This window comes from Melanostigma gelatinosum, assembly GCF_949748355.1.
Source record: "Melanostigma gelatinosum genome assembly, chromosome: 5".
Taxonomy (NCBI): Eukaryota; Metazoa; Chordata; class Actinopteri; order Perciformes; family Zoarcidae; genus Melanostigma; species Melanostigma gelatinosum.
The window spans coordinates 18208565-18234854 of NC_136638.1; the positions used below are offsets into that span (position 1 = coordinate 18208565).

A 26290-nucleotide genomic window follows, 5' to 3' on the forward strand; every position below is an offset into this window, starting at 1 on the left:
TGCTCTTATGCGAGTGTATGTGTGTGTTTGTAGGCTTATCAGGTGAGCCCGGGCAGAGTGTCAGATGCGGTAATGGAGGCTTCAAAGACGAGCGCTGCGGTGAGTTCCCTGGCTGCCTTTTCCCCCCCAACCCCCCCCCCCCCCCCCCCCCCCCCTACCCGACCGCTGCATAGAGGCAGACAGGTAGACACCTGGATGGATAGGGAAGGGATGCAGGGAGGGAGATAAGCAGGCAGATAAATAAGTAAGTGGGTGCAAAGTCAAACCGACAACAAGCAGACAGAGTAAGTCAGGCAGAGGAGATATTGGAAAGCAGGGAGGCTGACAGACAGACAGTCAGCGACGTGGCCAGGTGCTTTCTCAGCCCACCTCCCTTTCACTTGCATGAGTAGAGCTACTTCAAACGCCCGCCGCTTGTCTGCTGCTTTGATCTACTGTTTCCTTTGCAGCTGTGGTTGTTGTTGTTGTTGTTTTGATGCCCATCGTCGTCGCCGCCATCGTTGATTTGCTTCCTTTTGAACGGCAGTTCTATTTCTGTCTCGCTACTTGCCTGTTTCCATTTTCATCTTTTGTGCTGTTTGTGTTTGAGTGAATTCATTGGTTTTTTTTTGTGTGTTTTGTTTTGCATTTGACAAACAGCCACAGTTAACGGATAGTAATTGAGTGTTTGATCATTAAAAGGTGGAGGTTGAGCATATGGTTGTTTTTGTGGCTGTAAAGTATGATGAGGTCAGGCAGTTAAATCATCATATTACAGACAGTATGTTAGCTAATATAACAGAAACAAATTCAATCAACAATGAATTTCATGGTGGGATTGACGAGCCAATCGTGAATTTTGCTTCAAATGCCGATTTGAAGGTATTGACTTGTCAATGTAACTTTGACATTTACTCAGCTATAGAAATAATTGCAATGTCTTTTAATAGCAGTCTGTTGTGCCTCAACGCATTTGGACCAATTTACTGAACTATTTGAAATGTCCAGTTGCCAAACAACAGCTGTCAAACACTTGTAAAGTCTTCTTTTTTGCTTGGATTTCATTTGCTATAAGGTAACCCTCAGGACATGATAAAAGGAGGCAGACGTAGTTCAGTATTGTATTATTTCGTGTTGATGTCCCTGGAAAGATATCTTAATTGTGACCATTTATCTAGTATCACAAGACTAAATCTTTTCTGTGTTGTGGCTGACCCCCAAAAATATATATGTAAATTCCGTCAGTTCCTTTTCATGTAATTTGGTTTTCAATGCAGTATTAGAATAGCACTAAGGTTAGGACTTCAGCACTTACAATCCTTTTGCTTTTCTTTGTAAATGTTTGTATAAATGTATGAACATATGAGTTGCTACTTATTGGGTATGATGTTGATAACATGGCACTGCTATCACAGACTTCACCAAAGCATCACATACTATGGCATGCTGCCGCCAGATTTGAACGATTGTTGTCTGATTTAATGTTTGTTTCATGAAAAAACACAATTGCATGGTGATAAATTATAATAGGTAATCTATCAGGTGTCTTAAACTGAATGTTCAACATATAAATACACAATGACATTGAGGCATCCATACCCTGACTTGTGAATGCACATTCTGTACACTCTGTATGTGCTAATGATCGTCCTTGACTCTCTGTTCCTCCTTCTTCCCGACAGCAAACCCTGGAGAACAACCTGACCAACCTGGTGAAGAGGAACAGCGAGCTGGAGAACCAAATGGCAAAGCTCATCCAGATCTGTCAACAGGTCGAGGTATGCATCATGTCGTTGTGTTTGTGTCCTTAGGCACAGGAGGAAAGGTTCAGTACAAATGCTTGCTTGTGATTGGAGAGTATTACCCTTAAAGTCCAGTAGAGGGCGGAGCCTGTGTTAGTTAGAACTGGCAATGACTACGTGCACATGCACGCTAATTTTACTCGATTATTCCGAATATGACAGTACTCCGAATTTGATATATATTTAATATTTTTGTGAATTTACGCACATTCATATTTGCACTTCAACCCGAATTGATCAAATGAAAGTGGTGCATTTTAAATTGCAACCACCTTTGATTTGAAGTCTGTGTTGTTTGGCTTTATGGATGTTAAGTCTATGTAGTCCCTCATCTTGCACTTTTAATGTATCAAGCTTTAAAAATAATGAACAAAAGAGGCTATGGTTTCAGTTTCATGGTTTCTGACCAATGCAAGACAAAAGGGAGAAAGTTTTGAGAATTGAGGCCTTAACCTGCATGAATTGAACAGGGAAACTATAAACAACCCAAAAGCCTGTCACTGTTATTGATTGTATACAGTGTACTGCCTTTGCTATTGGTGACCGCTCTGATGCCACGCTCCTCACGCTGTGTCTCTGACAGAAGCACAGTGGTAGAAATTGGATGAACTAATTCATTTCTCGCTTGCTTGCTTTCCTTTTTCTCTCTCACGCCTCCTGGATAATGGTTGTGGTTTGTGCCAGCAACGAAATGAACGCTCCGAGCGCTACTGATCAAATATTGATTAGTCCCAGGACTAAAAGTGAATTTCAGTTCCCTATCATGCGTTCATTAAAGGTCAGCAGTGCAGCACTGTTTTCAGACAATTTATATTAAAGACTTCTTACTTGGAAGCCAAAGAGACGAGCAGATACAACAACAATGACTTAAAAGTATCTTTAAAATCTCCTTCATCCTCCATCTCTTTATATTTACAATCACTGGGATGTGTTTGTGCAGCATGATCTTGTTTTCTGTCATTTGATCCAGTGACTGACGCAATGCGCTGCCATGAAAACACCAGATACCATTTGCGCTCTCAGTGGCTTCTTGTACTTTGCCGACGGTAGCTCTCCTATCTCCTATGACCGATGCCAGCAGCGTAACATTGTGTGTTCACGGTTATTGTCCCAACTGTGTAATACAGTGAGCTTTGGTTCTCATGCGTCTAACTGTGTTGAATATGATTTTTAGGATGAATTACAACACTCGAGAGTTGAAGTCCCGCTGGAGCCACTCATACAGGAAATGTTCGCTCCCACTTTTAAAGCAGATAAGATTATCTGTCAAATGGCGTTTATCTTCAGAAGCCGGCAATGTTTACGCTCAAACACACACACACACACATACAGAAAAGTGCATACTTTCTGTCTCAACGCACTGGCTGTTAATAAACGCCATCATTTCTTGGTGAGAGTCGACATTAATAGCCACAGAGGACAAATGCACTTCGGTGCCGCCATCACTCTGCGTGCGGTTCATTTGTCATTAGCGGGCCTGACTCCATTTTCTCTCAGTCACTCTGAGGTCCACGAACAACAGCTCATGCAGCACGCTCACCCAATCAAAATGAAATGATCGCCGAGTGATTCATTAAGTACAGACAAGCAGTTCGTCAACAACGCATGGAGCGAGAAAAAGAAGTCTCTCTTCATATTGTCTCTGTCTGCATACTGATGTTGTGCCACCGCCGACAACATCAGCGGAATCTCATCACTTATTCATCAACAGTAAATAAAGTGCAATAGCATGGATGGGGGTGTGGGGGGGGGGGGGGGGCATGCTCCATTGACTCTTAAGCAAATTATGAAACGTAGCTATATGTGTTCCCTCCCTGTTGCACCCATTGAGAACTATTGTCCAGCGTGTTGTCAATGTCAAGAGGCTGATTCAATTGTTGACATGAGGAATTCAGTCAAGTAATATTTTCAGGTGAGTTCATATTAATGTGGCTCTTTAGAGGAGTGGAGAGGAAAGTGGAGAGGAGGACAAATGAGAGGAAGAAAGAGGGACATGAAAGAGGAAGTGCAGGATTGAGAGGGCAAGCAGAGGAAAAGAGGACGCGAGTGTTAGCGTGACAACCAATGATCTCTTTGACCGAAACAGACACAGACCGTGCGGAAGAAAACGCTCAGCAATATAGCACAGACAGGGAATTTAAAAAAAAGAGTGTGTGTGTGTGTGTGCACAAAGTAAGAAAGCTCTGAAGGGCTTTGAGCATGACCTGGTTTCCTCTCCTCCTCGTTTGCATCACATTGTATTGGTGCCGAAGATATGATCAAACACAGTGTGAGTCAGCTTTCAGTGTGTCAGCGCACACAGCAGCGATGCAGCGCTGCTCTTCGGGGAGATTTCTTCTCTTCAGTCTAAAGAAAGATGGCTTGATGATGTGTGGGATGTGTTTCTTTCTTGGGAGGCCTCCCGCCTCACCGCATCATTTGGTGTGGGATTGATTCTGTTGCTGCGCTTAATGACATTCAGGATGTCATGAGTGTTCTGCTTTCTTAAAGAAAAGGAGGAAAATGGCATGATCCTTGATCTGTTGCAATGATTGTTGTTGAGCTAACATTGACTGTTATCCGTTCAATGCCAGATAGCTGGCTGGATATTCATAGACAGCAGAGAAGAGACACTCAGTGAGGCTGTTTGGCAAAGAGCATTTCCCCCCGAGAACCACTTTGATGTTGAATATGTTGATACAATGGCAACTGAAACTCAATGTAGAGCCAAAGTAAAAGCTGAGATGATACCCACAAGCATGTCCCATGTTACCTGCATGTTGTTTATCTCAATTACACGTTTTCAAGCTGTTGTAATTCAAAATATGTTCAAAAAATATATTTTTTTAAATTCTAGTGTAATATGTGTTTGCAAAATCTTTGTCGAATTTTCTTTCTTTCCTCTGTCACAACAATCAGCTCGCCTTTGAGGCTTTGAGGCTTTCCCTCATGATCGCTGATTGCCGAGCTCACATACTGTATCTTAAGGTAGGGAACATCCAGACACAACTAGTTTTGAGTTAATATTGTTTGAGAAAGCGGTCAAAGCAGCAGCCGTTTTTTTATAACCCCTAGAATTGTGTTGCCAGCTGGGAGGAACTAAATTAGCTCACTAATCAAGCTGTAAGTGTGTGCGTATTAGGCCTGATGGAAAAAGGGAAGATTCACATCAAACAGAAGCCCACTGGGTTCAATTCTCAGACATGTATGTCTGCTGATTAAACATTGAGCTGTTGGTCGTTAGCCAGAGCTGTCTAGGTTTATGTACACTGATCCCACTGTGTGCAGAATATCAATCAGCTGTGTGGAGATGGCTGTAAAGCCGCCTAATCCTTTGGACCAGCTCTCATCCCGCCTCTCTTTACCTTTCTACCGGAGCATCAGTGAGAGAGTCCGCTGGTGTTGTTTGTCTTTCTCATATTTCCAAAGCCATTTGCAGTTCCACTTTCAGGCGAAGATGAGGACATCAATACAGCGGGATAATGGCAGATACTGAAATAAAATTCTCGCCTTCATGCAGTTGTTATTGTTTGTGCCTTAACCCGATGGCCACACCATGTTTTCAGTCGTGAAATGATATATTTCTCAGATTTTGAGTTAAGTACTTATGTCAATGTTCCTTCTTTTCATCTGTCGAGTCCATTCATTTTAGTGAGAGCGCTTCAATGCTTTAAATATGCTAATGTCAGCATGCTAACACACTCAGGTGTAGCAGGTAGGCCTCTGATGTTTACCAAGTACACCATCTTAGTGAAGCATTTTGCCACGATAACATTTTATACTGAGCACTAAACATTACTGAGGCAGGGAGGTTTTGCAGGTATTGGACGGATTAACTTTTGGACTGATTAAAGTCAGAGGATCTTCAAAGCCTTGAGTCAGGGAACTATGAATGTCTGTTCAAAACGATTGATCCAATTCATCAAGTAGATGTTGAGATCTGTGACTTGACTGAGGCGCTGGAGGAGAAGTCAGGGGATCACCAACATCATTATCTTCTGAGCCCCATGACTGTGTGTACAGATTTCAAGGCAATCCATCAAATAGTTTTTGAGATATTTCAGTTGGATCAAAGTGGTGCAGAGCAATACTGCCATCAGCTAGTGTGCTAAAAAGACTGCAACAGAATCAATTCACCACTGCAACAGGACTGTCTAGATTTATCTCTAAACGCATATATCATATATTATCATATGCCGATTAACAGTTGATTAATGTTGGATCAGTAAATGTGGTTAGCATATAAATGTTTACGCACACACTTTGTATTAAAAAGCTTTAATTCAAATTCATTACCAGTGAAGCATTTCCATTCATCACCTCTTTCTGACATAACATCCATAATATATGTCTTGCAGTTTCTTTTACGCGATGCATAAAGCCACTCTTCTCTGTTTTAAAGCCAGGTGCCACACTGGTGTCATAAATCTCTGGGAACTTTCCCCGTATCTGTGGACAGCATCAGAGATAAAGCTGTCACACTGAATCCTGCCAGGGGGGGGGGGTCTTCTCAGCAAAGCAGACAGAAAGGGAACCAGAGGTACAAAAGGAAGAAGTGGAAAAAAAAGTAAAGATAGGAGCAGGAGAGGCTGATTGGACAGGAATGAGCACACAATTGATTCAAGTTGTGAAGGTTTTGGTGTCAGCAAGAGGTTAACAGCTGTTCCGAACCCGGACCAGACCTCACTTAGTTTGAATGGGAGCCTCTTTGGCTAGAGTGGGTCATTTTGGGAGCCGTCCATTGTTCAATTGTCTGTGCTTGTTGTCTGCAATTGGTACCCCGGATGTCCACATTCTGAAGTTTCTGTGTAGGCTAGGGCACATATTCTTACATACCACAATATGGCAAATGTTTGCAAAAACACATCTGAATATAATAATGTCTTCAATGTGTTGTATTGTGTTTTCACTGTAGTTTTTTTATTAGTTTGCTTAGAATCATTAATTTACTGTATTAACAGTATAACAATATTTTGTAAAACATGATACAACAACAACATCATTTGGGAGCAAATGTAAATTCATGTCAACTCCTGCAATAAAGTTTGAAACAATGTTTTCAGAAACATATTTTAGCTTTAAAAATGAGAAACCTTTCTCCGGCCCTGGGGGTGGTGCTTGGTTTCGGCTCGACTGATTTCAACATCGCGTCCGTGTCACAAAAGTTCAAATTTTTACAACTTAACAGTCCACTAAAACATGTTTCTGAGAAAAAGGCAATGCAGTAACTGAATCTTGATTCATATTTGACCAGCGCTGCTTAGTTTGATCGGAGTTTACAAGCAGTGACTGACACCGGATGTCCCATTACGTGTGATCTTGTCTGACTGTCTCAGAGTTGCCATCTGTTAGAGGTGATATTCCTAGGCTGCCGTTGTCCTCTTAAACTCTTCCTTTTCCCCAAAAATGTCGTCTAGGTTTCCCAAACCTTAAAAAACCTGCAAAATATAAAGATATTACACACTGTCTACCATCTGTATCTGCTCATTCCAACACCTCCTTGGACCTGCAAAATGCATACACTGAAGGAAATATTCATACTGAGCGCTTTTATTCTTGGTTTAGCATTTTTTTTTATGTATTATATGTCATGTAGACATCTTGTGGATCGTCCTATAGACCTGCCAGAGTTGGTATGTGTGTATGGAAACTTTTGGAACAAAATGAATGTGTGTGAGGTTGAACAATGCTTGTTAACGCAACATCAGTTTGTAAAGATTCACAGTTTTAAGAAGATACATTTGGATTCGTTGTGTCAGGGTGGGCGGAGGATTTATTATTGTTTGCCAGGGTTTAGGATCTTTTTATGGCGTTGCAGCTCTTGAGCAAACACACATCGCTTTATAACGACTGAATGCAATTTGCTGAATCATTAAAACTCACAATTCAGTTAATCTTTCCGGAGTCAACAGATTTTTTGCAAAACCGCAAAATAGTGAGCGATTTACAATGTTCATCAGAATATCAGGGGAGCTCAAAACCTTCGCCCTCATTTGGACTTCAGCCCACCTCTGTGTGATCGACAACATCCGAATGACTTGGCCCAACACATCAGTCACGTCATTACTCGCTGAAACCGCACAGAGTGGGTGTTGAGTGGTGGCTGCCAGTCACTTGAAGACAAATGTAGCCGCATGGTTCATTTCAGCTTGTAAGTAATACAGTACTTGGTGTACAAATATGGCCGATAAATTTAATCTCAACATAATGCTGGAGCTGAACTCTAACTAATGATGTATGGGAGCATATGGGCTCAGTGTAACCCTTCTGTGAAGGGTTTGTAATGAACATTTCATGATTCTGCTGTCAGATTGCAATCTGTGGGCTGCATTGTGTCATAATTGTCGAGATGGGCTTATTTAATACTATTCAGTCGCTTGTTATGTTGATCTCCGTACTGAGTGTAATTATGGCTGCTGATGATAAGACGTTTTCTATTATCTTATGAGATAATAAGTGGATGGCCAAGAATGGGGTGCACTCAGATGTCCGCGGCTGCATTCACGTCAATAAAGCTTTGTGCTCAAACGTACTCAAAATTGATGGACAATGTCACAGTTTTCATGTTAAGATGTCCGCCATATCATCTGCCCAGATAATTGTTAATTCATTGCTGCTGTTTGCATTCCTCCTGATGCAACTTCAGGAAACGCTCTACAGAAATGCACTACTGTCTTTGTTTTGTTTTGTTTGTCATGTTTGTCTTGTGTAGCAAATGGGCTGCAACTGCATGGATGAATACAACTGCCAGAGAAAATATCAAATTTTTCGTCTTTTTTTACATTTTTACATTTTTTTACATGTTTACAACCGTCCTGATCGCAGGAACAGCTGGAAATGTCTGACACTGAAAGAGTTTTCAACCTTGCTGTGGTTGTTTTGCACTCTAATAATAGACCCACAGTGTACTTTAACGTGGAGTTGGCACTGTGATTTCAGAGCACCTGCAGAGGAGCCTGATGAATAGGGAGATGCGCAGTTTGTGACAGGGAGTGGATAACAATGTCAGGAGGAGGAGGAGGAGGAGGAGGAGGAGGAGGAGGAGGAGGAGGAGGAGGAGGAGGAGGAGGAGGAGGAGGAGGAGGAGGAGGAGGAGGAGGAGGAGGAGGAGGAGGAGGAGGAGGAGGAGGAGGAGGAGGAGGAGGAGGAGGAGGAGGAGGAGGAGGAGGAGGAGGAGGAGGAGGATTTGAGTGAGGTGAAACAGGAGGAGGACGGAGATGAAGATTGTTTCCATAACTCTCAGCTGCCAAGTAGCTCCATTGTAATTCACAATGATCCTGGATGGCTGCATTTATCCTGCTTAAGTACTAACCTGCAGTCATAAGATTGCTCTTTGCAGAAGTGTGTGTGTGTGTGTGAGAATAAAGAGGCTTAAGTGGATCGGCGCATTGTAATGAGCTTTGTGGAGTGATGAGGTGAACTTTGTTGTTGGCGAAGTAGTTTGATAGTCTGCAGCATGACAGAAAGACAAAACCCATTGAAATGTAAGAATGCGGGACTGTTCAAAAGGAGATGAATCGTTCTCTGGACAGATATGAGAATGCACTGACCTAAATTAAATGAACTTGTTTCTGTCTGTAAAATGTATGGAGACAAAATCCACAGGTGGTACAACTATTTATAATAACATAAACAAAACTCATCTGTGACAATCAATGAGAAACTATAACTAGAGTTGCAACAAAGCAGAATTCAACTCTTTTATTTATTCATAGTTTACAGAAAACCTTTTTAATATCATGGCGACCCATTTACTCTTTCTTCATTCCCACAGCTAGTTCTTAAGAAGTGCCTCCAAATCCACAATGCAGAGACTTTCTTAGATCTTCTGCCTCAGTTTTCCAGAACCTTTCAGCGTACACGTGTGTGTGTGTGTCTTTATTGTTCGTGGAACTCCTCCTAGATACTTCTGAAGCTGCCAGCTTGAGTGAAAGCGCCCCACAGTCACCGCGCTGGGTTGCAGAGTATGTTCTGGAGTAAGTCTGTGATTTCTCCGATGTTTTGAAGTGGCTCCCGTAGACAAAATAATGGTGACTCCTGTCACCACTGCGGAGGAAGATGCACTTGCAGTCTGTGTACATTTGTGGCAACTTTACATCAGTTTACAAGAACACAGTGTACAGTAATGTGCAGATCATGATGAAAGTGCAGCGAGAAGGTTTCTGTCTGTGGGACGTGCGGAGATACGGTTTTATCTCATTCAGAGGAGAAATTTGGTTTTGAATTCACAAGTTGGTGTTTGCTGACCGTAACATTAAATCTGCTGGTGAAACAGCCCCTCCCCCCTCCCCCCTAATTTGGTGTAGTTATAATTGTATTTTACAACTGGTAAAACTGTTGGCAGCAGTTGAGCGTTTCAGTTCAGCAGACACCCTGAGTGTATAACACGCACCCACTCAGTGTTTGTTGAAGTTGCTGGCTGTTCATACAGTGTTAGCCTGAGATGAGCTGATGATGAGTTGCCTTGGCAACTTTGCTCCTAAAATAATCACAGAATCTATTAAATCGGCGTGGTGTACGCAAAACCTTTCAGTGAATTAACGAGTGTCTGCACAGGCCCTTTGCGGGAGCTTTTATTAATGAAGAGTCGAATATTCCGACAATCCTCCACATATTTCTGGTTCATGAGTGAAATAAACTTGTTTTTAGAAAAGAATATCGTCAGATGGTAGTATTTCATACGAGAACTTTACATGATTTAAATCCAGCAGCAAGAAACAGAACATTTTAGAGAATGACACGTTATTTTATGAAATTTCTTATCACCTTCAATGCCCAGGATGACTGCGGAGCAAGCAGTGTATCTACTGTATGCATTGCAAGGCTTGTCTTTCCAGTGACAACTAAAGATTTGGAAATCACTTATCTCGAGAGATAGCGAGTTCGTTCTAATCCAGGAGCACATCTTGTTAGCTTTGCTCTGTGTGATCAGAATGCACAGTGGAATGGACAAAACAAATGATGCTCTCTACATGTAAGTGATCATATGGATCAGTCATGGCTGCCAATCCAGTGATCTGACGAAGCTCCCTACACACAGAGAAGCATTATGTTCACATGTGTTTGCTTCTGTCTCCAGGTAAACACAGCCATGCATGAATCCAAGCTTTTGGAGGAGTGCGATGAGCTCGTGGAGATCATCCGCCAGAGGAAACAGGTCATCGCTGTGAAGATCAAAGAATCCAAGGTAAAAGATTCTCAGGATGCATTCATACTTTTTATTTTTCAGTTTTTGGCTCGAGAGAGATTTTACTACAGGAATATTTAAAGTTGTCTGGGATTATGACGATGGGTGGTTTCAGTAAGTTAAAGCTACATCCACTGATTTTGGCCATAAAGGGGCATTAAGACGAAATGTAAATGAATGTAATTGCAGTTTTAGATTTATAACAGCAGGATGTTGGGTTTATTGAATTGGCTTTGTTTCATTCAGACTGCGTCAGTGCACAGTCCCGTCTCACTGCCATTTCAAGCAGCCAAATTGACAATTACATATTTAAGAAACTCAGCTCTGGGTCACAGTCCGCTGGCAGAGAAACAGTTTGTTTTTTTAACTTCTGTACAAGAGATTGAATAAGAGAGCAGAAGCGCCGTGGAAGGAATATATTCATCCAGGTCTCTCAAAGATGTTTTTTTTAAAAGGCTGCCTCTGTAGTTGCCCGCTTGTTTACCCAAACACACATCACATGGACGCTTGAGGAGAGATGGAAAAGATGAGCGAGGAAAAAGAGAGCAGCAATAGGCCTCTTCCACACGTAGGCAGCCAACCTGAATGTGTGTGGAAAGTATCTGAGGTGGCAACAAAGACTGTTGCTGCAGGACTTAGTGTGTGTGTGTGTGTGTGTGTGTGTGTGTGTGTGTGTGTGTGTGTGTGTGTGTGTGTGTGTGTGTGTGTGTGTGTGTGTGTGTGTGTGTGTGTGTGTGTGTGTGTGTGTGTGTGTGTGTGTGTGTGTGTGTGTGTGTGGGGACTGCACACGTGCCCTGTGGTTATGGGTGGTTTGGTGCCCTTTGCGCACAAGGGTTTCAGGACAGAGGCAAACTCTAAATCTCAACCCTCCCAGAGGTGAGGTTTTAAGTGCTTGTGGAAGATCCTCTGAGACAGCAAAAGAGCTTTGTCGAAAGATTTCCAAACACTAAACACAAGGACTGAAGAGGCTTGTTCTCTTGAGAGTCTGGGTCTGTAAAAGGCTGTCTAGTAGAGGGTAGAGGAGTGATATGTAGGGGACAGTACACATGAAACACTAGAGGAGCGCTGGATTGATGTCAGCAGATGATGTGTTCATATTTAAAGCTGTTTAAGGGTCAAGAAAGATAAATGGAATACACCTTCAGCAACTCAAATATTCACGGCTGTGTTGAAAGGGATGTGAGAGGAGACCACTCAGGTCAACTACACCTAGGTTGTTTTAGGCATTTCCCCAAACGAAAAAACATTTTTCTTTTCTGTTCATGAACGGTGTCTGAAAGGAAAGTGTTCAGAGGTGACTCTGCAACAGAATAACAGGATTATGCCGGCGTGACCATGGTGAGCAGAGCTGTGCAAGGTGCTCCCATTCTCTCTCCGAGGAGACTCGGCCCAAACAAGACACACACACTGTTCCCATGTTCTGGTGTGTGCAAGAGCGTCTCTGTCACGTGACTCTGCTTGTCCTCCAGCCTTCTCTGCTACTCATTCGGAAAACTATTTGAACTCCTTTTGAGCCTTGAGGATTAACAACTCAAGTCTGTTTTCTCACAAACTGATGTTATTAGTACAACAGCAGCAGGCATTTGTTTGAATAAATAACACAGCACTGACCCTTTTGTGGCTCTGCCAATTACGACTGCCGCGTCTCAAAAGGAATGGCACAAGTAGCGTGACGATGTTATGACACCAGAGTCCTCTTTGGGTGGAGGTTGTGGTCGATGGTCGGGTTTACAAAGCATGCGACTTTGACTGCCGTTCACATCCAGCGTCCTGCTTTCATTCAAGATGTGTTTCCATGAACCAGAATCTTTCCTGAAAACGACTTTAAAGGAATAGTTTGACATTTTTTGTCTTCTTGTCGAGAGTTTGATGAGAATGATTGATACACATCGACACAGTAGATGTATACTGGAGCCAGCAGAGGGTTCGCTGAGCTTAGTATAGAACGAGCGTAGAGTTTAGAAAGACCGGAAACATGGCGGACACAACTTAAGTCTGCTCCTGCTCAGGTGAGCAACGTTAGCTTCACACAAATACCTTGTGTGAGCACAGAGCTCACATTATCCGTTGAGCGCTAATAATAACATTCTAAATATAATTTGTGTGCTTGCAAAATATATTTCACCGTCCCAACATTTAAGCTGAGATTAGACTCATTTTTCAACTTCAGGTGAGTGTGTCTTCACAGGAGGTGCGACGCTCTCACACACACACACACACACACACAGACCCTGCCGTATAGTCCATTACTCTGGCAGAGAGAGGGCGTAATCATCGCTCAAATAGTTTTTAACACATGTTGCAGAATAATAACACATCCATTAAACCCGTCTCGTCTCCGTGCGGCCAACAACCTGCTCAAATGTTGTTTTTAGGGACAAGAGATGAGGACGGACTGAGTGGAAGAGCAGCGAAGACATCAATTGAAAAATCCATTAAGTCGCCGGCTAAGAGCAGCACCAGCAGTAGAGAGTGCACATTATATACAGTTTTGATTCTTTGAGAGCTTTTGATGACGAGCTCTGAACCGATTGCCACCCAGTGGTTTTTTTAATATATTTTTTGTTTGCATAACTCACGCCCTGCAAACAAAGAATGTGTTGCTGATAATATAAATGATTCATTCTTTAAGGGCGCTCATCATTTTATATGTTTCTGCTCTTTTTTGTTTAACTTTAGTGTTCAGAGATTCAAGTTGTTAGCCGTTAAGTGTACTTTTTGAGACAATAAAGCAACTTTACCTCACCGTTTGCTATTCATAAAGGGTTTTTATTTCATCGTCATTGCTGAGAGGCTCTCCATGCTGAGGCTGGTATTAAATTCTCAGCTCAACTTCCGTTGACAGTCTCCAGGCTCACAAGCAGGATGCGTTGTTTCCTGTGGAGAGTTATATAAAACTAAGTTCATTTGAGGCATCAGGACATGAGCCATAATAAAGATAAATGGATTACTCTCACTCAAATGAGCATGCGGTGGCTTCCTTGTGCTCATTCGACAATCGTAGAACAGAACATTACAAAAGCCTGTGTGCTTATGATTGTGTATAACGAGTATAACAGCATAAGCTGTTATAATGCCCTGTGCTCACTGTTTCTACATGTTAAATTAATTGCACATAAGTTAAAGATTCATCTGACAAGATCGTGTCAAACACATTCAATATCTATCCAAAATTCCTGCAGAGGCGTTTTTCTTTTAGTGTCGTAATAGAAATCGCAATAGCCTGCACTATGGCAACTTGTTGGTTTCACCTGGTAGGTGTCATCTCAGGGTCTGCTACAAATTCAGACTTCAGAATTTTATAGCAATTTGGCAAAAAAGCTTAGTCATACTTTCTGGAAGTACAAGAACATATTTATGGATTGGTGTCACAATGATGAATGCCTCATATAGAGACCAACAGTCCGGTCACCAAAACAGGCTCCTTCCAGGCCTCAGACTGAGGAAATGATAATAATAGGTGTGTCGTAACATAGCAACATGGCGTGTATTTGTGTTTTTGTTCCAGGTGATGAAACTGCGTAAGTTGGCTCAGCAGATTGCAAACTGTCGGCAGTGTCTGGAGCGCTCCAGTGCCCTCATCACACAGGCCGAACAGAGCTTGAAGGAGAACGACCACGCCCGCTTCCTCCAGACTGCCCGAAGTGTAGCAGAAAGGTGGGTTACCTGGTGTATAGACACACACACACACACACACAGTAAAGGGAGAAAAAGTGATGGAGTGGATGGTCAACTTTGATTACATCGGTGGTTGTTTGGAGGTAATATTGAAATTTCCAGTTTTTACACTGTTATTGGTGATAGATCTGATCATATGCACTTAGAAAGTGTCAAAAAAGGACACGAGACACATGAATAAATGCAGTGGTAAGCCACACAAATCCTAAAGCCCTCCAGTGAGTTTGCCTTTTTGTTTCCATGCAATCCATTCTTGGAAAGTAATGCAGCTGGTGAAATCAGCATTACAGCGACCTCATTAGCTCCTGCGATCCATGCCAGGCCTCTGGTGAAAACCATCTACCGGTATCTTTTAAGTGGCCAGCTATGCGGTTTCTCTTTCCACCTGCGTACTTCTGTAATACCTTCATCCCCTCCTGCCTCCGCAGGCTGGAAGCTTTCTCACTTATTCTCTCACACAGACAAAGCCTCGGTGCAAAATCTGTAGCTCGCGTAGCATCTTTTTATTTGGCCCGGATTCTTTTCCAGCGCCTTGCTGGGCGCGTTATTGACCGGCTGGTTTCTCTTCTCTGAGGAACAAAAGGCTCAAAGCAGAAGTAGGCATACGTTTCCACAAAGCTGCACAGACCACGGAGTCAGTGTGTCTGGTATTAATGGGTCTCTGGGTGAACATACACAGACAGGTTGCAGACACTTCCGTTTGATGCTGTGCACATTTCTATATTGTTTTTATTTTATATTCTATTCCTCCATATCGTTTCTCACACACTACTACTGTCTGCCACCTCTCCCCTCTTGTCACCTCGCCTCCTTCACCTCTCTCCTCACACTTGTTCACCTCTGCGTCACCTTTCATCTTTTCCTGCTCGTCCCCGCTTCTCCTCCTCTGCCTCCTCACCTCTCTGTCGTTCCCCTGACATTTCCATTCCTCGCTCCCGTGTCCTGACCGCTCTTTAGGGTTGCCATGGCGACAGCCTCCTCCCAGGTACTCATTCCTGACGTCAACCTGAATGAGGCGTTTGACAACTTCGCCCTTGACTTTTCTCGAGAGAAGAAGATCCTGGAGGGACTAGATTACCTAACAGGTAAGAGCTGCGTCAGTTTGGGTGCGATGAACACCTACAGTACATGAATGCATGCAAGCTAAAACATATTTACAACTATTTAGATCTCTTATTATATTACTATCTTTGACATTGTAGTTTCTGCTCCGGTGCATTGAATCAGATTATAACCATTATTATTATGACGATGTACAACTATTGCTTTGCTATAAGTCACGTTGCTGTTTCCTCATCGTGTAGCTCCCAACCCGCCATCCATAAGAGACGAGCTGTGCACCGCCTCCCATGACACCATCACTGTTCACTGGACGTCCGAGGACGAGTTCAGCGTCACCTCCTACGAGCTGCAGTACACCATCTACACCGGCCAGACAAATTTCATCAGTGAGTCTCGTGCACATACACACACAAGTATTGGAATCAAAGTAAATCAGATCCGTACTGCAGATCACGTGCACTCATTATCTGAGCCAAGGAGGAAGTTCATGTTCAATTGTGTTTCAGCGACAGCCAGGGGATTTCTATTACATGTTCTCATCAAGGGTTGGCCAAGCGGGATCAAATGCTCTGTTGACCTGTGTTTAAATACCTTAATAGTTTAGTTGATGTAGAATTGGAAAACTGGCAGAAATATTTGATTTGCTTTTGATGTTGTGTATGAAGGAAGTAATTCATTGAAATGTCAAACTGGCTGTTTCGAGCTTTCAAAGAAGCACAATACAATCCAGTTGCCTTTTGGAGGCGTCTAACATGGAGGCTTCTGCTATATCATGAGAGCAAAATACCTGCATGGTAGCTTCAAACGTTCGAGATCAATGGATCTCTCCGGCATGAAGACTGCTTTAGTCATCTGTAGTGTTTTATCAAACGGAAATTTGAAGAGCTTTTAAAGTGAGATTGTGGAACTTTTGAAAGAGGACACAACACTTACAAATAAAACACAATCGTTTCAGTTTCAGTGCTCGAGCTTCACTGGTTTTGGGATGGCCAGTAGCTTATTTTTGTAAGATTCAAATTGACATTACCGAGTCAGTTTTCTGACTTTACGACTCTTTCCTGTTTGTGGTGCAGTTATGCTACATTTCAGCATTCATCAATGTACTGTAATTGTAATTGTCCATTGAAAGCAGGTTCTTCTGACACAGATGCAATCTAAAAGAAACACGCCGTGCACACTGACCTCTCATAGGACGTACAGTACATATCATGAAGGAATGCTTTGAAAAGATTCACTATTTAGTATCTGGTTTTTCTTTAAACGGTGTGAAAGGTCTGCAGAAAAAAAGATGAGAATGTAAAATCACTGCTGCCCTCTTTTGGCCTCGTCCATTGCTCCCTGTACCAAAGCTGATCTTTGTTTCAGGCTTGTAAAGATATCACGATTTATATTCAGGATACTGCAAGTAATTTGGATCCGCTCGTAGAGTCGAATTCTCTCAATGTGTCCTTACATTGTCTAATTTGCCTCATTAATCCTTATTAACACTGCCATGGTAAATGTGTGTCTATGCTTCCTTTGTTGCATACTTCAACATGCACCATATAAAGCTGCAATCATTGTAATTTTTAGGAGCAAGTTATGAGTCTTCAGTACAGAAATGTGGATCCATTATCGCCACCATGTGTCTGTCTATGCGGCCCTTATTGTTTTGGCTCATAACTCCAGGACAAGCGACTCAGAACATGTCCTAAATTCAGGGGTTAAAGTTAAACCTACCCCCATGGTCACAAATAGTTGTGCTTGAATACAGTTTGGCCTTTTTTCCATCATACTTATAAAATGTTGTCCATTATTCCCCATATTCTATGTTATACCAGTATATTTGTGTGCAATTGAAGCCAACTTTAGACGCACATTCAAATGATCGATGCAGTCATGGCCCTTACTCTCTTGAAATGAATTCAAAGTTCGAATATTCCTGCACACAAATTACATATTTATCAAAACTCTTGGCCCCATTAGCTAATCGGTAATAAAGCTGATCACCTGTACATAAATGAAGGGAAAGAAAGGTCACTGTGGAGGAGGAGAGGAAGGGGTGAACAGGTGAGAATCCGAGTGGATAATGGTTATACAGGGGAGGTGAGAATTACCACTTACCACCATGAGAAGGATATGATTGATGCGCATAGCCGTGAATGTGCACACACACCTGTGCCTCTCCACTTTAATCCGTTCACCGTCTCCTCTCCTCCTCTCCGTGCAGCCTGACATTTCTCCATCTAACCATGCAACTCAAGTGGCCCAGCCATTTGAAGCATCAGGATACATTTCAGCTGTGATAGACTGAGTGACTCAGATATTCAGCAGTGTGCTGCCACAGAGTCCTCCGAGATTCACGGGAGAAACTGAGAAAGAGAGAAACCCATTTAGCCTGGCACACCACTCGAGTTCTTACCACAGCATTTATCTCAAACTTTGCGTGGCTAAATGCTCCCACTTGAGCGCCATCCGTTCTCTCTTCTTTTTTGTTTTTCTTCTCCTGGCCTCATCCTCAGCCTTGGCTCTCCCATGAGGAGGGGGGGGGGGGGTCTTGTGAACCTTGCCTCTGCAGGAGCACAACAGCAGAAAATAGAATCAGCAAGTAAAACCAAATACCGTGGAGAAAAGTAAGCTGCGTTAGAAAGCCAAATATGACTGCGAGTAAAGACGTCTGCACTAATAGTGGAGCTGCTACCTATGGCCCTTTGCAAGTTGCAGTGTCTACTGGTGTTGACCCATTTGTTTATCTGCCAGACAACATCCCCAACTATCAACTTATTCTGTACATCCACTCTATGGACAATATTTGTTTTTCTTTTTTTCTCTTCCTCATGCTCACTCACTCAGACACGTCATACTCAGACAGTAAAACAGAAAAGCTGAGTGTAATTGCTGATTATTTGACTGATACAGATTTAATCCGATGCTTGTATTGATCCACGGGTTCATTTTAGCGTGCACATTTCCACGTTAATGGTCCCAAGCTATGTGCATTCCAAAATATAGCAATTTCAACGGAATAGTTTGACATTTTGGGAAATATGCTTATACGCTGGAGTCACAGTTATGTCACTTCACCCAGCCAAGAAATAGTCCGCAGCACATACGCCCTGCATCTTGTTTTGTCTGGATTAAACCAACATGTTAGTGAGTGAGCTTTAGTGGTTCTGTTACCTTTGGACAGAGGCAAACTACCTGTATTCCCCTGCTTCCAGTCTTTATGTTGCGCACACCTAATATTTTACTGAATGAATTTTAGATATTTAGACGATGTAGGAAATGCTGTCACTGTTTCGCATGGAAAAACAACAGACTGATGTAACAGCATCATCATCATGGCTCCAGGTGAAAAGTCTTCCCACTTTACATCCACAGAACCATTGTTGGCTCTACAGCCTCTTTGTTTCTATGAATGCCTCTCCTCATTGTCCTATGAACAAGATGAAGAAGCCAAATAGCCTCACTATCTCCATACGCATCACTTTTCCTGCATCGCTCAGCTGATTCTGGACCAATATGAGTCAATATCCATGTTCCCGCCTCTGCATGACTTCAACCTCCCTTTTCCAGTTTCTATTGCCAATTTGTGATTTATTTCCGGGAGGCCTGTGTGTTAACCACACTAGCAATACCTCTGCCTGCTGGTTTCATCCGTCGTTCATGTGTATTCATATGCACTTTGCCTGCGGTGAAGTGTGAATGTGATTATCACAGGTGAGAGCAGTAGCGCAGTGGGCGTTAGGAAAGCCCAGAGTTTGGTATAAATCTCTGTTTCTCGACAGGGCATCTTTCAGAGTATCAGCTGGATCGATCTTTCAGCAGAGTTTGATGAAACATTGATGAGGGTTCAATCTTTGCGGGAAACAACAGGGAGCATTTTAAAGCTACTGTATGTGAAGGCACCAAGAGCGATATATGCTGGGGATGCATGATATTGCTTTTATTTATGCACAGCTGCTCACATGCACGCACAACACTGTACATGCACACTCACACTTGATATCTGGATGCAAGACACAAGCCGATCTATTTCCCCGGTTCCTCCTTTTTTTACAACGACACATTCAGTCACTGCTCCACCACACGTTGAAGTCTCAATTCTCTCCGGAGCAGCAGCGCTCGGTTCGTGTCAGGAAGCCCCTTTTCAGTGGTACAAGTAGCAGTAGCAGCATTGCTGTGTTCTGACCGAATTTGATTTTGCAAAAAGGGAGAGGTGCTACAGAGATCAAAAGCTTTAAAAATGGAAAGCGGCGTGAAGTCCTTCTCCCTCGTCTTTTCCCTGTATCTCTTTTTGAACGCCCACATAGCATTGTAGCATGCCTCATTTCCACAGGAAGTGGCTAAAATGACAGGTGGGAGGCACAATCTTTACACAAAAACGGACAGCTGTCCCAGTAGAAAAGACATACTTGTTTTCTTTTGTGAGGATTTCACAGTGGATGCGTACGAGCAGGCTGAATGGATGAATCTGCTGGCCATCTCTGGATACAAAACGGATGGTGTAATGCAAGGTGTAAAGAAGCTGCTCTAAACCTCCACCGGTTGTTCTTTCTCTCTCATCTTAAAGGAAGATGAAAGCCCTCTACGTTGTTTAGAGAAAAGCTTGCGGAAGTCGGCAGATATGTAAAGACACAGCCTTCACTTTGACTTTAACAGTCCCCTCCCCTCATTCATTCTTAACGCCGCCTCACTTTTAAAGGCCTTATTTGCGTCCTGTGAAGTATTTATATTTACAAGCAGACTCTCGGATATTACTTATGCATGCTGTTGCCGTCTTGTTCAATAATTCACAAGGCCTCCTCGCCAGAAGGGACAAGGCAGGCATGGCCCCGAGAGCTCTCTCCATCCCAGGATTCTTATTTCCCAGCAAATCTGCAGGGAGGGGGAGAAAGATGAGACAATGAAAAAGATTGGTCTTCTACCTTCAACTCCACAAACATTATCTTTAGCTGTCGTGCTACAGACAAGATGCTTTGTGTGTTTTGGCGAGGGTTTGTCTGAATGTGTTTAGAATTGTTCAGGTGGGTTAAAGAAATGTTCAGGCTGGCGTTCACGATTTGCATAAAACACATCATTTCTGTCTGGTCTTCTGTCACATCATGCCACTATTTCTCATAATGTTAGTGAAGCTCACAGCTGTCAGTGTAATTGATGATTCATAAATTTCATCATTTGTGCTGTTAACGAGGTTAAGAGGCCCTGTACTATTCACCCGTCCTCGATGTCAATGCCATTAGAGTCTGCAGCTTATTTCACACCGTGTTTGTTTTTTTCACACATCGACGTGAAGCACAGGTGCAGGACTGTAAGCAACTGTCAAACTGTTTGATTTAAATAAGCCTCAACCCTGCCATCCCAGATGAAGCCCTCTCACCTGGTGTTGAAAGTTGTGTGTTTCAGCTTCAAGATAAGATGAACACCACTTCAAAAAAATCATATGTTGGAGGGAGTGTTGGGAATGTTAGTGTGTAAATTCATGCCCGTTATTGCACACAAGACTGGAGGCCGTGAAGTGCACCCCATTGTAGACGAGCCTCTCGTCTACATTTGAACGTTGAAGGAATTTGCCCTCAGGCGCTGACCAGCAGGCGTTCTGTCATGTTGTGGAGATACCGTGTTGTTCTTAATGGGTTATAGATTCAGCTTAGTGTGCACACAACATCGCCTCAGGGGAGCATGCCATGATACACCTGATGGAAAGGTAATGGGGTAGATCAGTGTGTCCACATAAATATTGCATCGCGAACTGTATAGTGTCCGAGCCTCTTTTGAACATGACTGAAAAGCTTTTCAGCAGGATTCCCTGTGATTAACCTGAAAACATCAAAGTGACTTGGTAACTCATGCCATGTGTGTCTTTGTGTGTTCCTGTGGATCTGCCAGGTTTGTACAACTCGGCAGACAGCTGGATGATCGTACCCAACATCAAGCAGAACCACTACACGGTGCACGGCTTGCAGAGTGGCACCCGTTATATCTTCTTTGTCAAGGCCATCAACCAGGCGGGAAGCCGCAACAGTGAGCCAGCCCGCCTCAAGACCAACAGTAAGTGAAGGCTTGTGTGTGTTCAGTTTGTTTTGAGAAGACAAAGTCTGTGATGCCGTTTGTGCAACATAACGTACACGCTGTCACTTATCAAAGCTTTCCTCCGGGGGGTTGTCTTTGATTTACGTACGAGTGAAGGATAAGTAGCAGAACTTGAACTAACTTAGATTGTAAACTGTTGAAAATGAAAGGAAGGACCTGAAACGGCGTCTGTAGTGTTTGACAGATTTCTGTCACAAACACGCATTCAAACATCCATTGCATGCTCCGTGAGGGCTTCCCGAAATGATTTGTCTTTCAGTAAATACGTGTTACTTTTTAGGAATGTGTCATATTGAAACGCTTATTTTTAGTCATAAAAGTGGGATCCACTGTTTGTTTGTTTTCAACACAAGAGAAGCACAACCGAGTTTGACTTGAATTGAGTGTATCAAAATAAATCTGAATTGCTTAAATGTTATTTGTCAGGTTGTCAGGCAGAGCTTGTAGTGAACAACTTATTATTTAGTTTTACCCTTTAAGCTTTCCAGAATACTATTATGAATTAAAGAACAGGCAGGGAGGGAGGTCCGTCCACATAGAAGCATGTGCATTTTCTATCACATTAAGAGATTCTTTCAATCAACATAAACTTACTGTGTACATTGAGCTTTGTCATAACCCAGGCTTCATTCCCCTCCGAGAATGCATAAGGGCTCTTTTCAACTTAACTTTTTTATGTAGTAATAATGACTTTATATTGAGAATTGTGGCTTTTGCATATATGTTCCAGTCTGTCCAAGTCTTCCTTCTGCTACTAAATTAGCAGCAAAGTTCCGGAGCGAGACCTTCATTAAGGTATCTGCGGTTCGACTTAAATCACATGATATGAGAAAAGGTCAGTGTGTAGATTTTGGGCGCATACATGATGTGTTAATAGCAGAGTTCATTAAACAGAGCACATAAGAGCTTTTTCTTTTCATTATGTACCTCTCCTACACTCCAGTCAGCTTGTAACGAGTTGTGCATTTTTAGACGCACTCGACTCACTTTGTATGGTATGTTGCACGAGCAGCTTACTTCTCCTTTGCTGTTAGTTTTTTGGTGTTCTATGCCTTTCTCTCGCTCTCTTTCTCACTCTGTCTCAGCTGAGCTACGCAGTATTTTTCACCTTGAAAAGATTGTGTTTAATTGACACCTTCTCTGCACGCGTCTCTCTTTTTGTCTTGTTTTTTTTGTTTTGTTTTTTCTCTGCTGCAGAATCCTGTCCTGGATTTGAACTGTTTTTTTTTCCAATGCTTCTTCTTCCCTGTAAAAGTACACAGTAAATATACATATAGAGAAAGAAACTGAATAAAGGTAAATACAATGTGGGTAAATAAATAAACATTTTTAAAGATATTGAAGCAGGTTTGAAGCTTCTTATGTTACAGTGAACCCAAAATACTTATTTTCCAAAGAGCACATACTTAACTACTTAAAAATAACAGTACAACCAACAGATCCTATCGTTCAAGGTTTAATGTGCCTTTCTAAATCAGTGAAGAGGGACAATATGGCCGCCTCTACAAAGTCAGATCACGCTAAATATTCCCCACCAGGGTCTCAGACTCAACTGTAGCATGTAAAGGGTTAAAACCTCAGCGATGAAGCTAATTTAGGATTTGCCTCAAGGGTGCTCATTGAAATTTTAAAATCAGTCTTAAATTACAGCAGTAGCGCAGAGAAGCTAAAATGAAGCTGATATGACAACTTCTCTTAACTGCTGTCAGGAGTCTGCTGTGGCATTTAGGATGAACTGTAATCTGGATACTCTGGGTAAAATAGGTGTGTGGTGAAACTCTCTCTCTCTCTCAGTCACTGACACATTCATCCTCTTTCTCTCACTTTGCTGTTACTCTCGCTGGACCTCTAAATGGGCCTCTGAGCTGAGGTCTAGACTCTAGGGTCTAGGGGCGACACATGATTTAAACCCGTCAGCTCCGGCTTCAACACTACTGACCAAACACAAACAATTGCTTATTTTTGCCTGCAAACTGCTCTGTGTTGCGTAAAGCGGGCCGTGGTTGATATCTTTGTAATATGATGACAATATTAAAAGGTTCTCTTGTCGTGATGAATTCACAAGGAGCTATCATCTGAATCTGCCTGGACTGCCTTCCCACATATATGACAAAAAAAACTTCACATGGTAAAAAACAAAAAGGAGAAAGAAATGAAGTGGCCGGTAAATATGCATTATGCCTCTGTCAGCTGCAATGATAAGTTAAAAATAAATATTCTGCTTACTTTCACCCATCACTGCCTGCCATTATGAATCCATATTGAATGTAACACACGATTTGGAATCTTTACTGGCTTCACTTCACTTTTTCATTTCGAAAAACGATGCTCTTAAAAATGCCATAAATGGTACAAATGTTCTCTCTTTGAATCACTAAAAGCAGAATGTGGGTCCAAAGCTAATAGGACACAAAGGCATACTTTATATTTTGTCCCCTTTTTATGTTCATATTAGCAATTAAACATATTTTATTGTTATTCGTGATCAGGGGCCTCTAAAGAGAGAGAGCGCTTCCCCGTCTCCACCACTTCACCTGTCCTGCCCGAGCATTCAACTCTGCCATCTGGCACTTTCAAGTGAACCATTTATCCATCACATATCAGCACGCCCTGTCGTCTGAATTTCTGCCCCCCCAAGTCAAAATCCTCCCGGCGGACCCCGCCTGTGGGACATGGGGCATGTCAGTACTTGAATTCTTCTCTTGTGGCATTAGAGTGGATTACTGCCTCTGTGTGATGTGGCCACGACATCGAGCCGCAGAGCGTCTGGAGGTGAGGTGCAGGGTATCTGGAGTTGGCAGTCAGCTCGCTGTCACTGATGCTCATGGCTCTCAGCGGGCACAATATAAATGACACATTGACACAGATGAATGGGATGGTGTTATTTTTCATTGTTAATCTCACATCTGTTATGTCTCTCTTTCTCTCTCTCTGTCTCTGAGTTCAGTTAATTACGCTGTGTTGACTTTATTGACATTTACATTTTTTTAAGTTGCGTTGCCAATATACATGAATGGATTAAAGTGAATAATACATACACCGAATACATGAAAATGATGTACAGTATACTATATACAATGAACTAATAAATAATAACACTTATTAACATGAAAGTATGTCTTGCTTTATTAAAAGCAGGTTTACATTATTCCTCTGCCAGTTTTGCCATATTCCAGTTCCTCCAAAGAGGGTCTGAATAATCTCCTCTTTTGAAACTGGCAAATAGATGTTATCTTTCTCTCACTTTTAAGTGAAAATCCAATTTCATCGTCATTTCAAGTGAATATCTCTGTGTTTTCAAACAATTTAGAGAAAGAAAAAAGTGGATAAAGGATAAAAAACAATGATGTCTATGACATCAAATGGATGTATAAAAAAAATGTGTTAGGTGTGGACCTAACACATTATATAGAGTCGATAATGTGTTGCCGTTGTACAATGCTAAACGGTATTCCCCCCCTCTCTCCTCTTCCACTCCCGCTCTCTGTCATCTTCTCTGAGTCGGTGCTATCAGGGGGGGAAGCTTGTCCACCCACAGAAAAGTTGGGTTGAGCTTTTGAGCATGTGATTGGCAACCAGTATTTCTCTCTGCTGTGTTGGTTTAGACAAGCCATCAAAATAACAACAACAAAAAACAGTGAATATCTTTATCCGGGGTTGAGGTTTTGCGGTTTTCGTCATGTGACCTGCATTATGTCTGTTCATATGTCTTTGTACTTCATTCTTTCTCTTATCTCCCCCCTCTCTCCTCTCCCTTTTCTTCTCAGAAGAATTGGTATTCCGATTAAAGTGCCTCGCTCATCTGTTCTGGTGAAGTCGAGCAGTGTTTTTGCATTAAAAATGGGTCACAACCAAGTTGATCACAAATATCTCGCTTTGACAGGCTTACTGGGTTTCTCTCCAGACTCCGCTGATGTACGAGCTCTAGTAGGAAGCTTTTGAGCTGAGAGCCACAAATTATTTTCCTTGCACTTGAAGTCTCTCCTTCTGTCTGTGGCTGTATTGGAGGGTTTAGCTGTCACAATTTTTTTTAAGATGAAAAAAAAATGACGCTCTGGAGGCTTTTAGCCTAAGCTCATCATATATTTCAGGCAGAGGCTTGCAAAGCAAAGGAGGCAGTGACAAGTCGCGCAGATACTGGAAAGTCGTGCATCGCAGCCCTGTCTGTTCAAAAGAGTAACTCCTAAGTACACCCATAACTGCTGCGCTGCATGTGTAAAACGAATGTGAGCAGCGAACTGTGTCGATAGTGCACTCCTGCGCTTTGCCTTTGTGGTGCCATATCTGTCCTTTTTTTCAACAACTGTTTGATGTAAGTTATAGCATGTAGTACAAATATGATCTGTAACCACAGATGTTGCAAGATAATAGATAGTTTAACCTCGGAGGACAATCAGAGTGCACAATGCTTAAGAAAAGCTCATTCAAACACCTGTTTTGCATTACATCACACGTGTTCTTATCTCTCTGCACAACCGATTGTTGACAAGTGAAATAAAGTTTGTGGAACTGCTCGTGTTGGAAAGAAATC

The 26290-nt window shown here is 42.4% G+C and overlaps 1 protein-coding gene across 3 annotated transcripts in view; it reads left to right on the forward strand.

Moving 5' to 3' along the window:
- The window catches only part of mid2 (midline 2), a 99159-nt gene that overhangs the window by 58635 nt on the left and 14234 nt on the right, over nucleotides 1-26290 (forward strand). For 2 of the 3 annotated variants that reach the window (XM_079269123.1, XM_079269122.1), the window contains exons 3-9: nucleotides 34-99; nucleotides 1662-1757; nucleotides 10840-10947; nucleotides 14456-14604; nucleotides 15583-15710; nucleotides 15930-16073; nucleotides 21556-21717. In XM_079269123.1, the coding sequence (XP_079125249.1) occupies nucleotides 34-99; nucleotides 1662-1757; nucleotides 10840-10947; nucleotides 14456-14604; nucleotides 15583-15710; nucleotides 15930-16073; nucleotides 21556-21717 (853 nt within the window). The remainder of the gene's footprint in view (nucleotides 1-33; nucleotides 100-1661; nucleotides 1758-10839; nucleotides 10948-14455; nucleotides 14605-15582; nucleotides 15711-15929; nucleotides 16074-21555; nucleotides 21718-26290) is intronic. The other variant, XM_079269124.1, reaches the window with a different exon arrangement.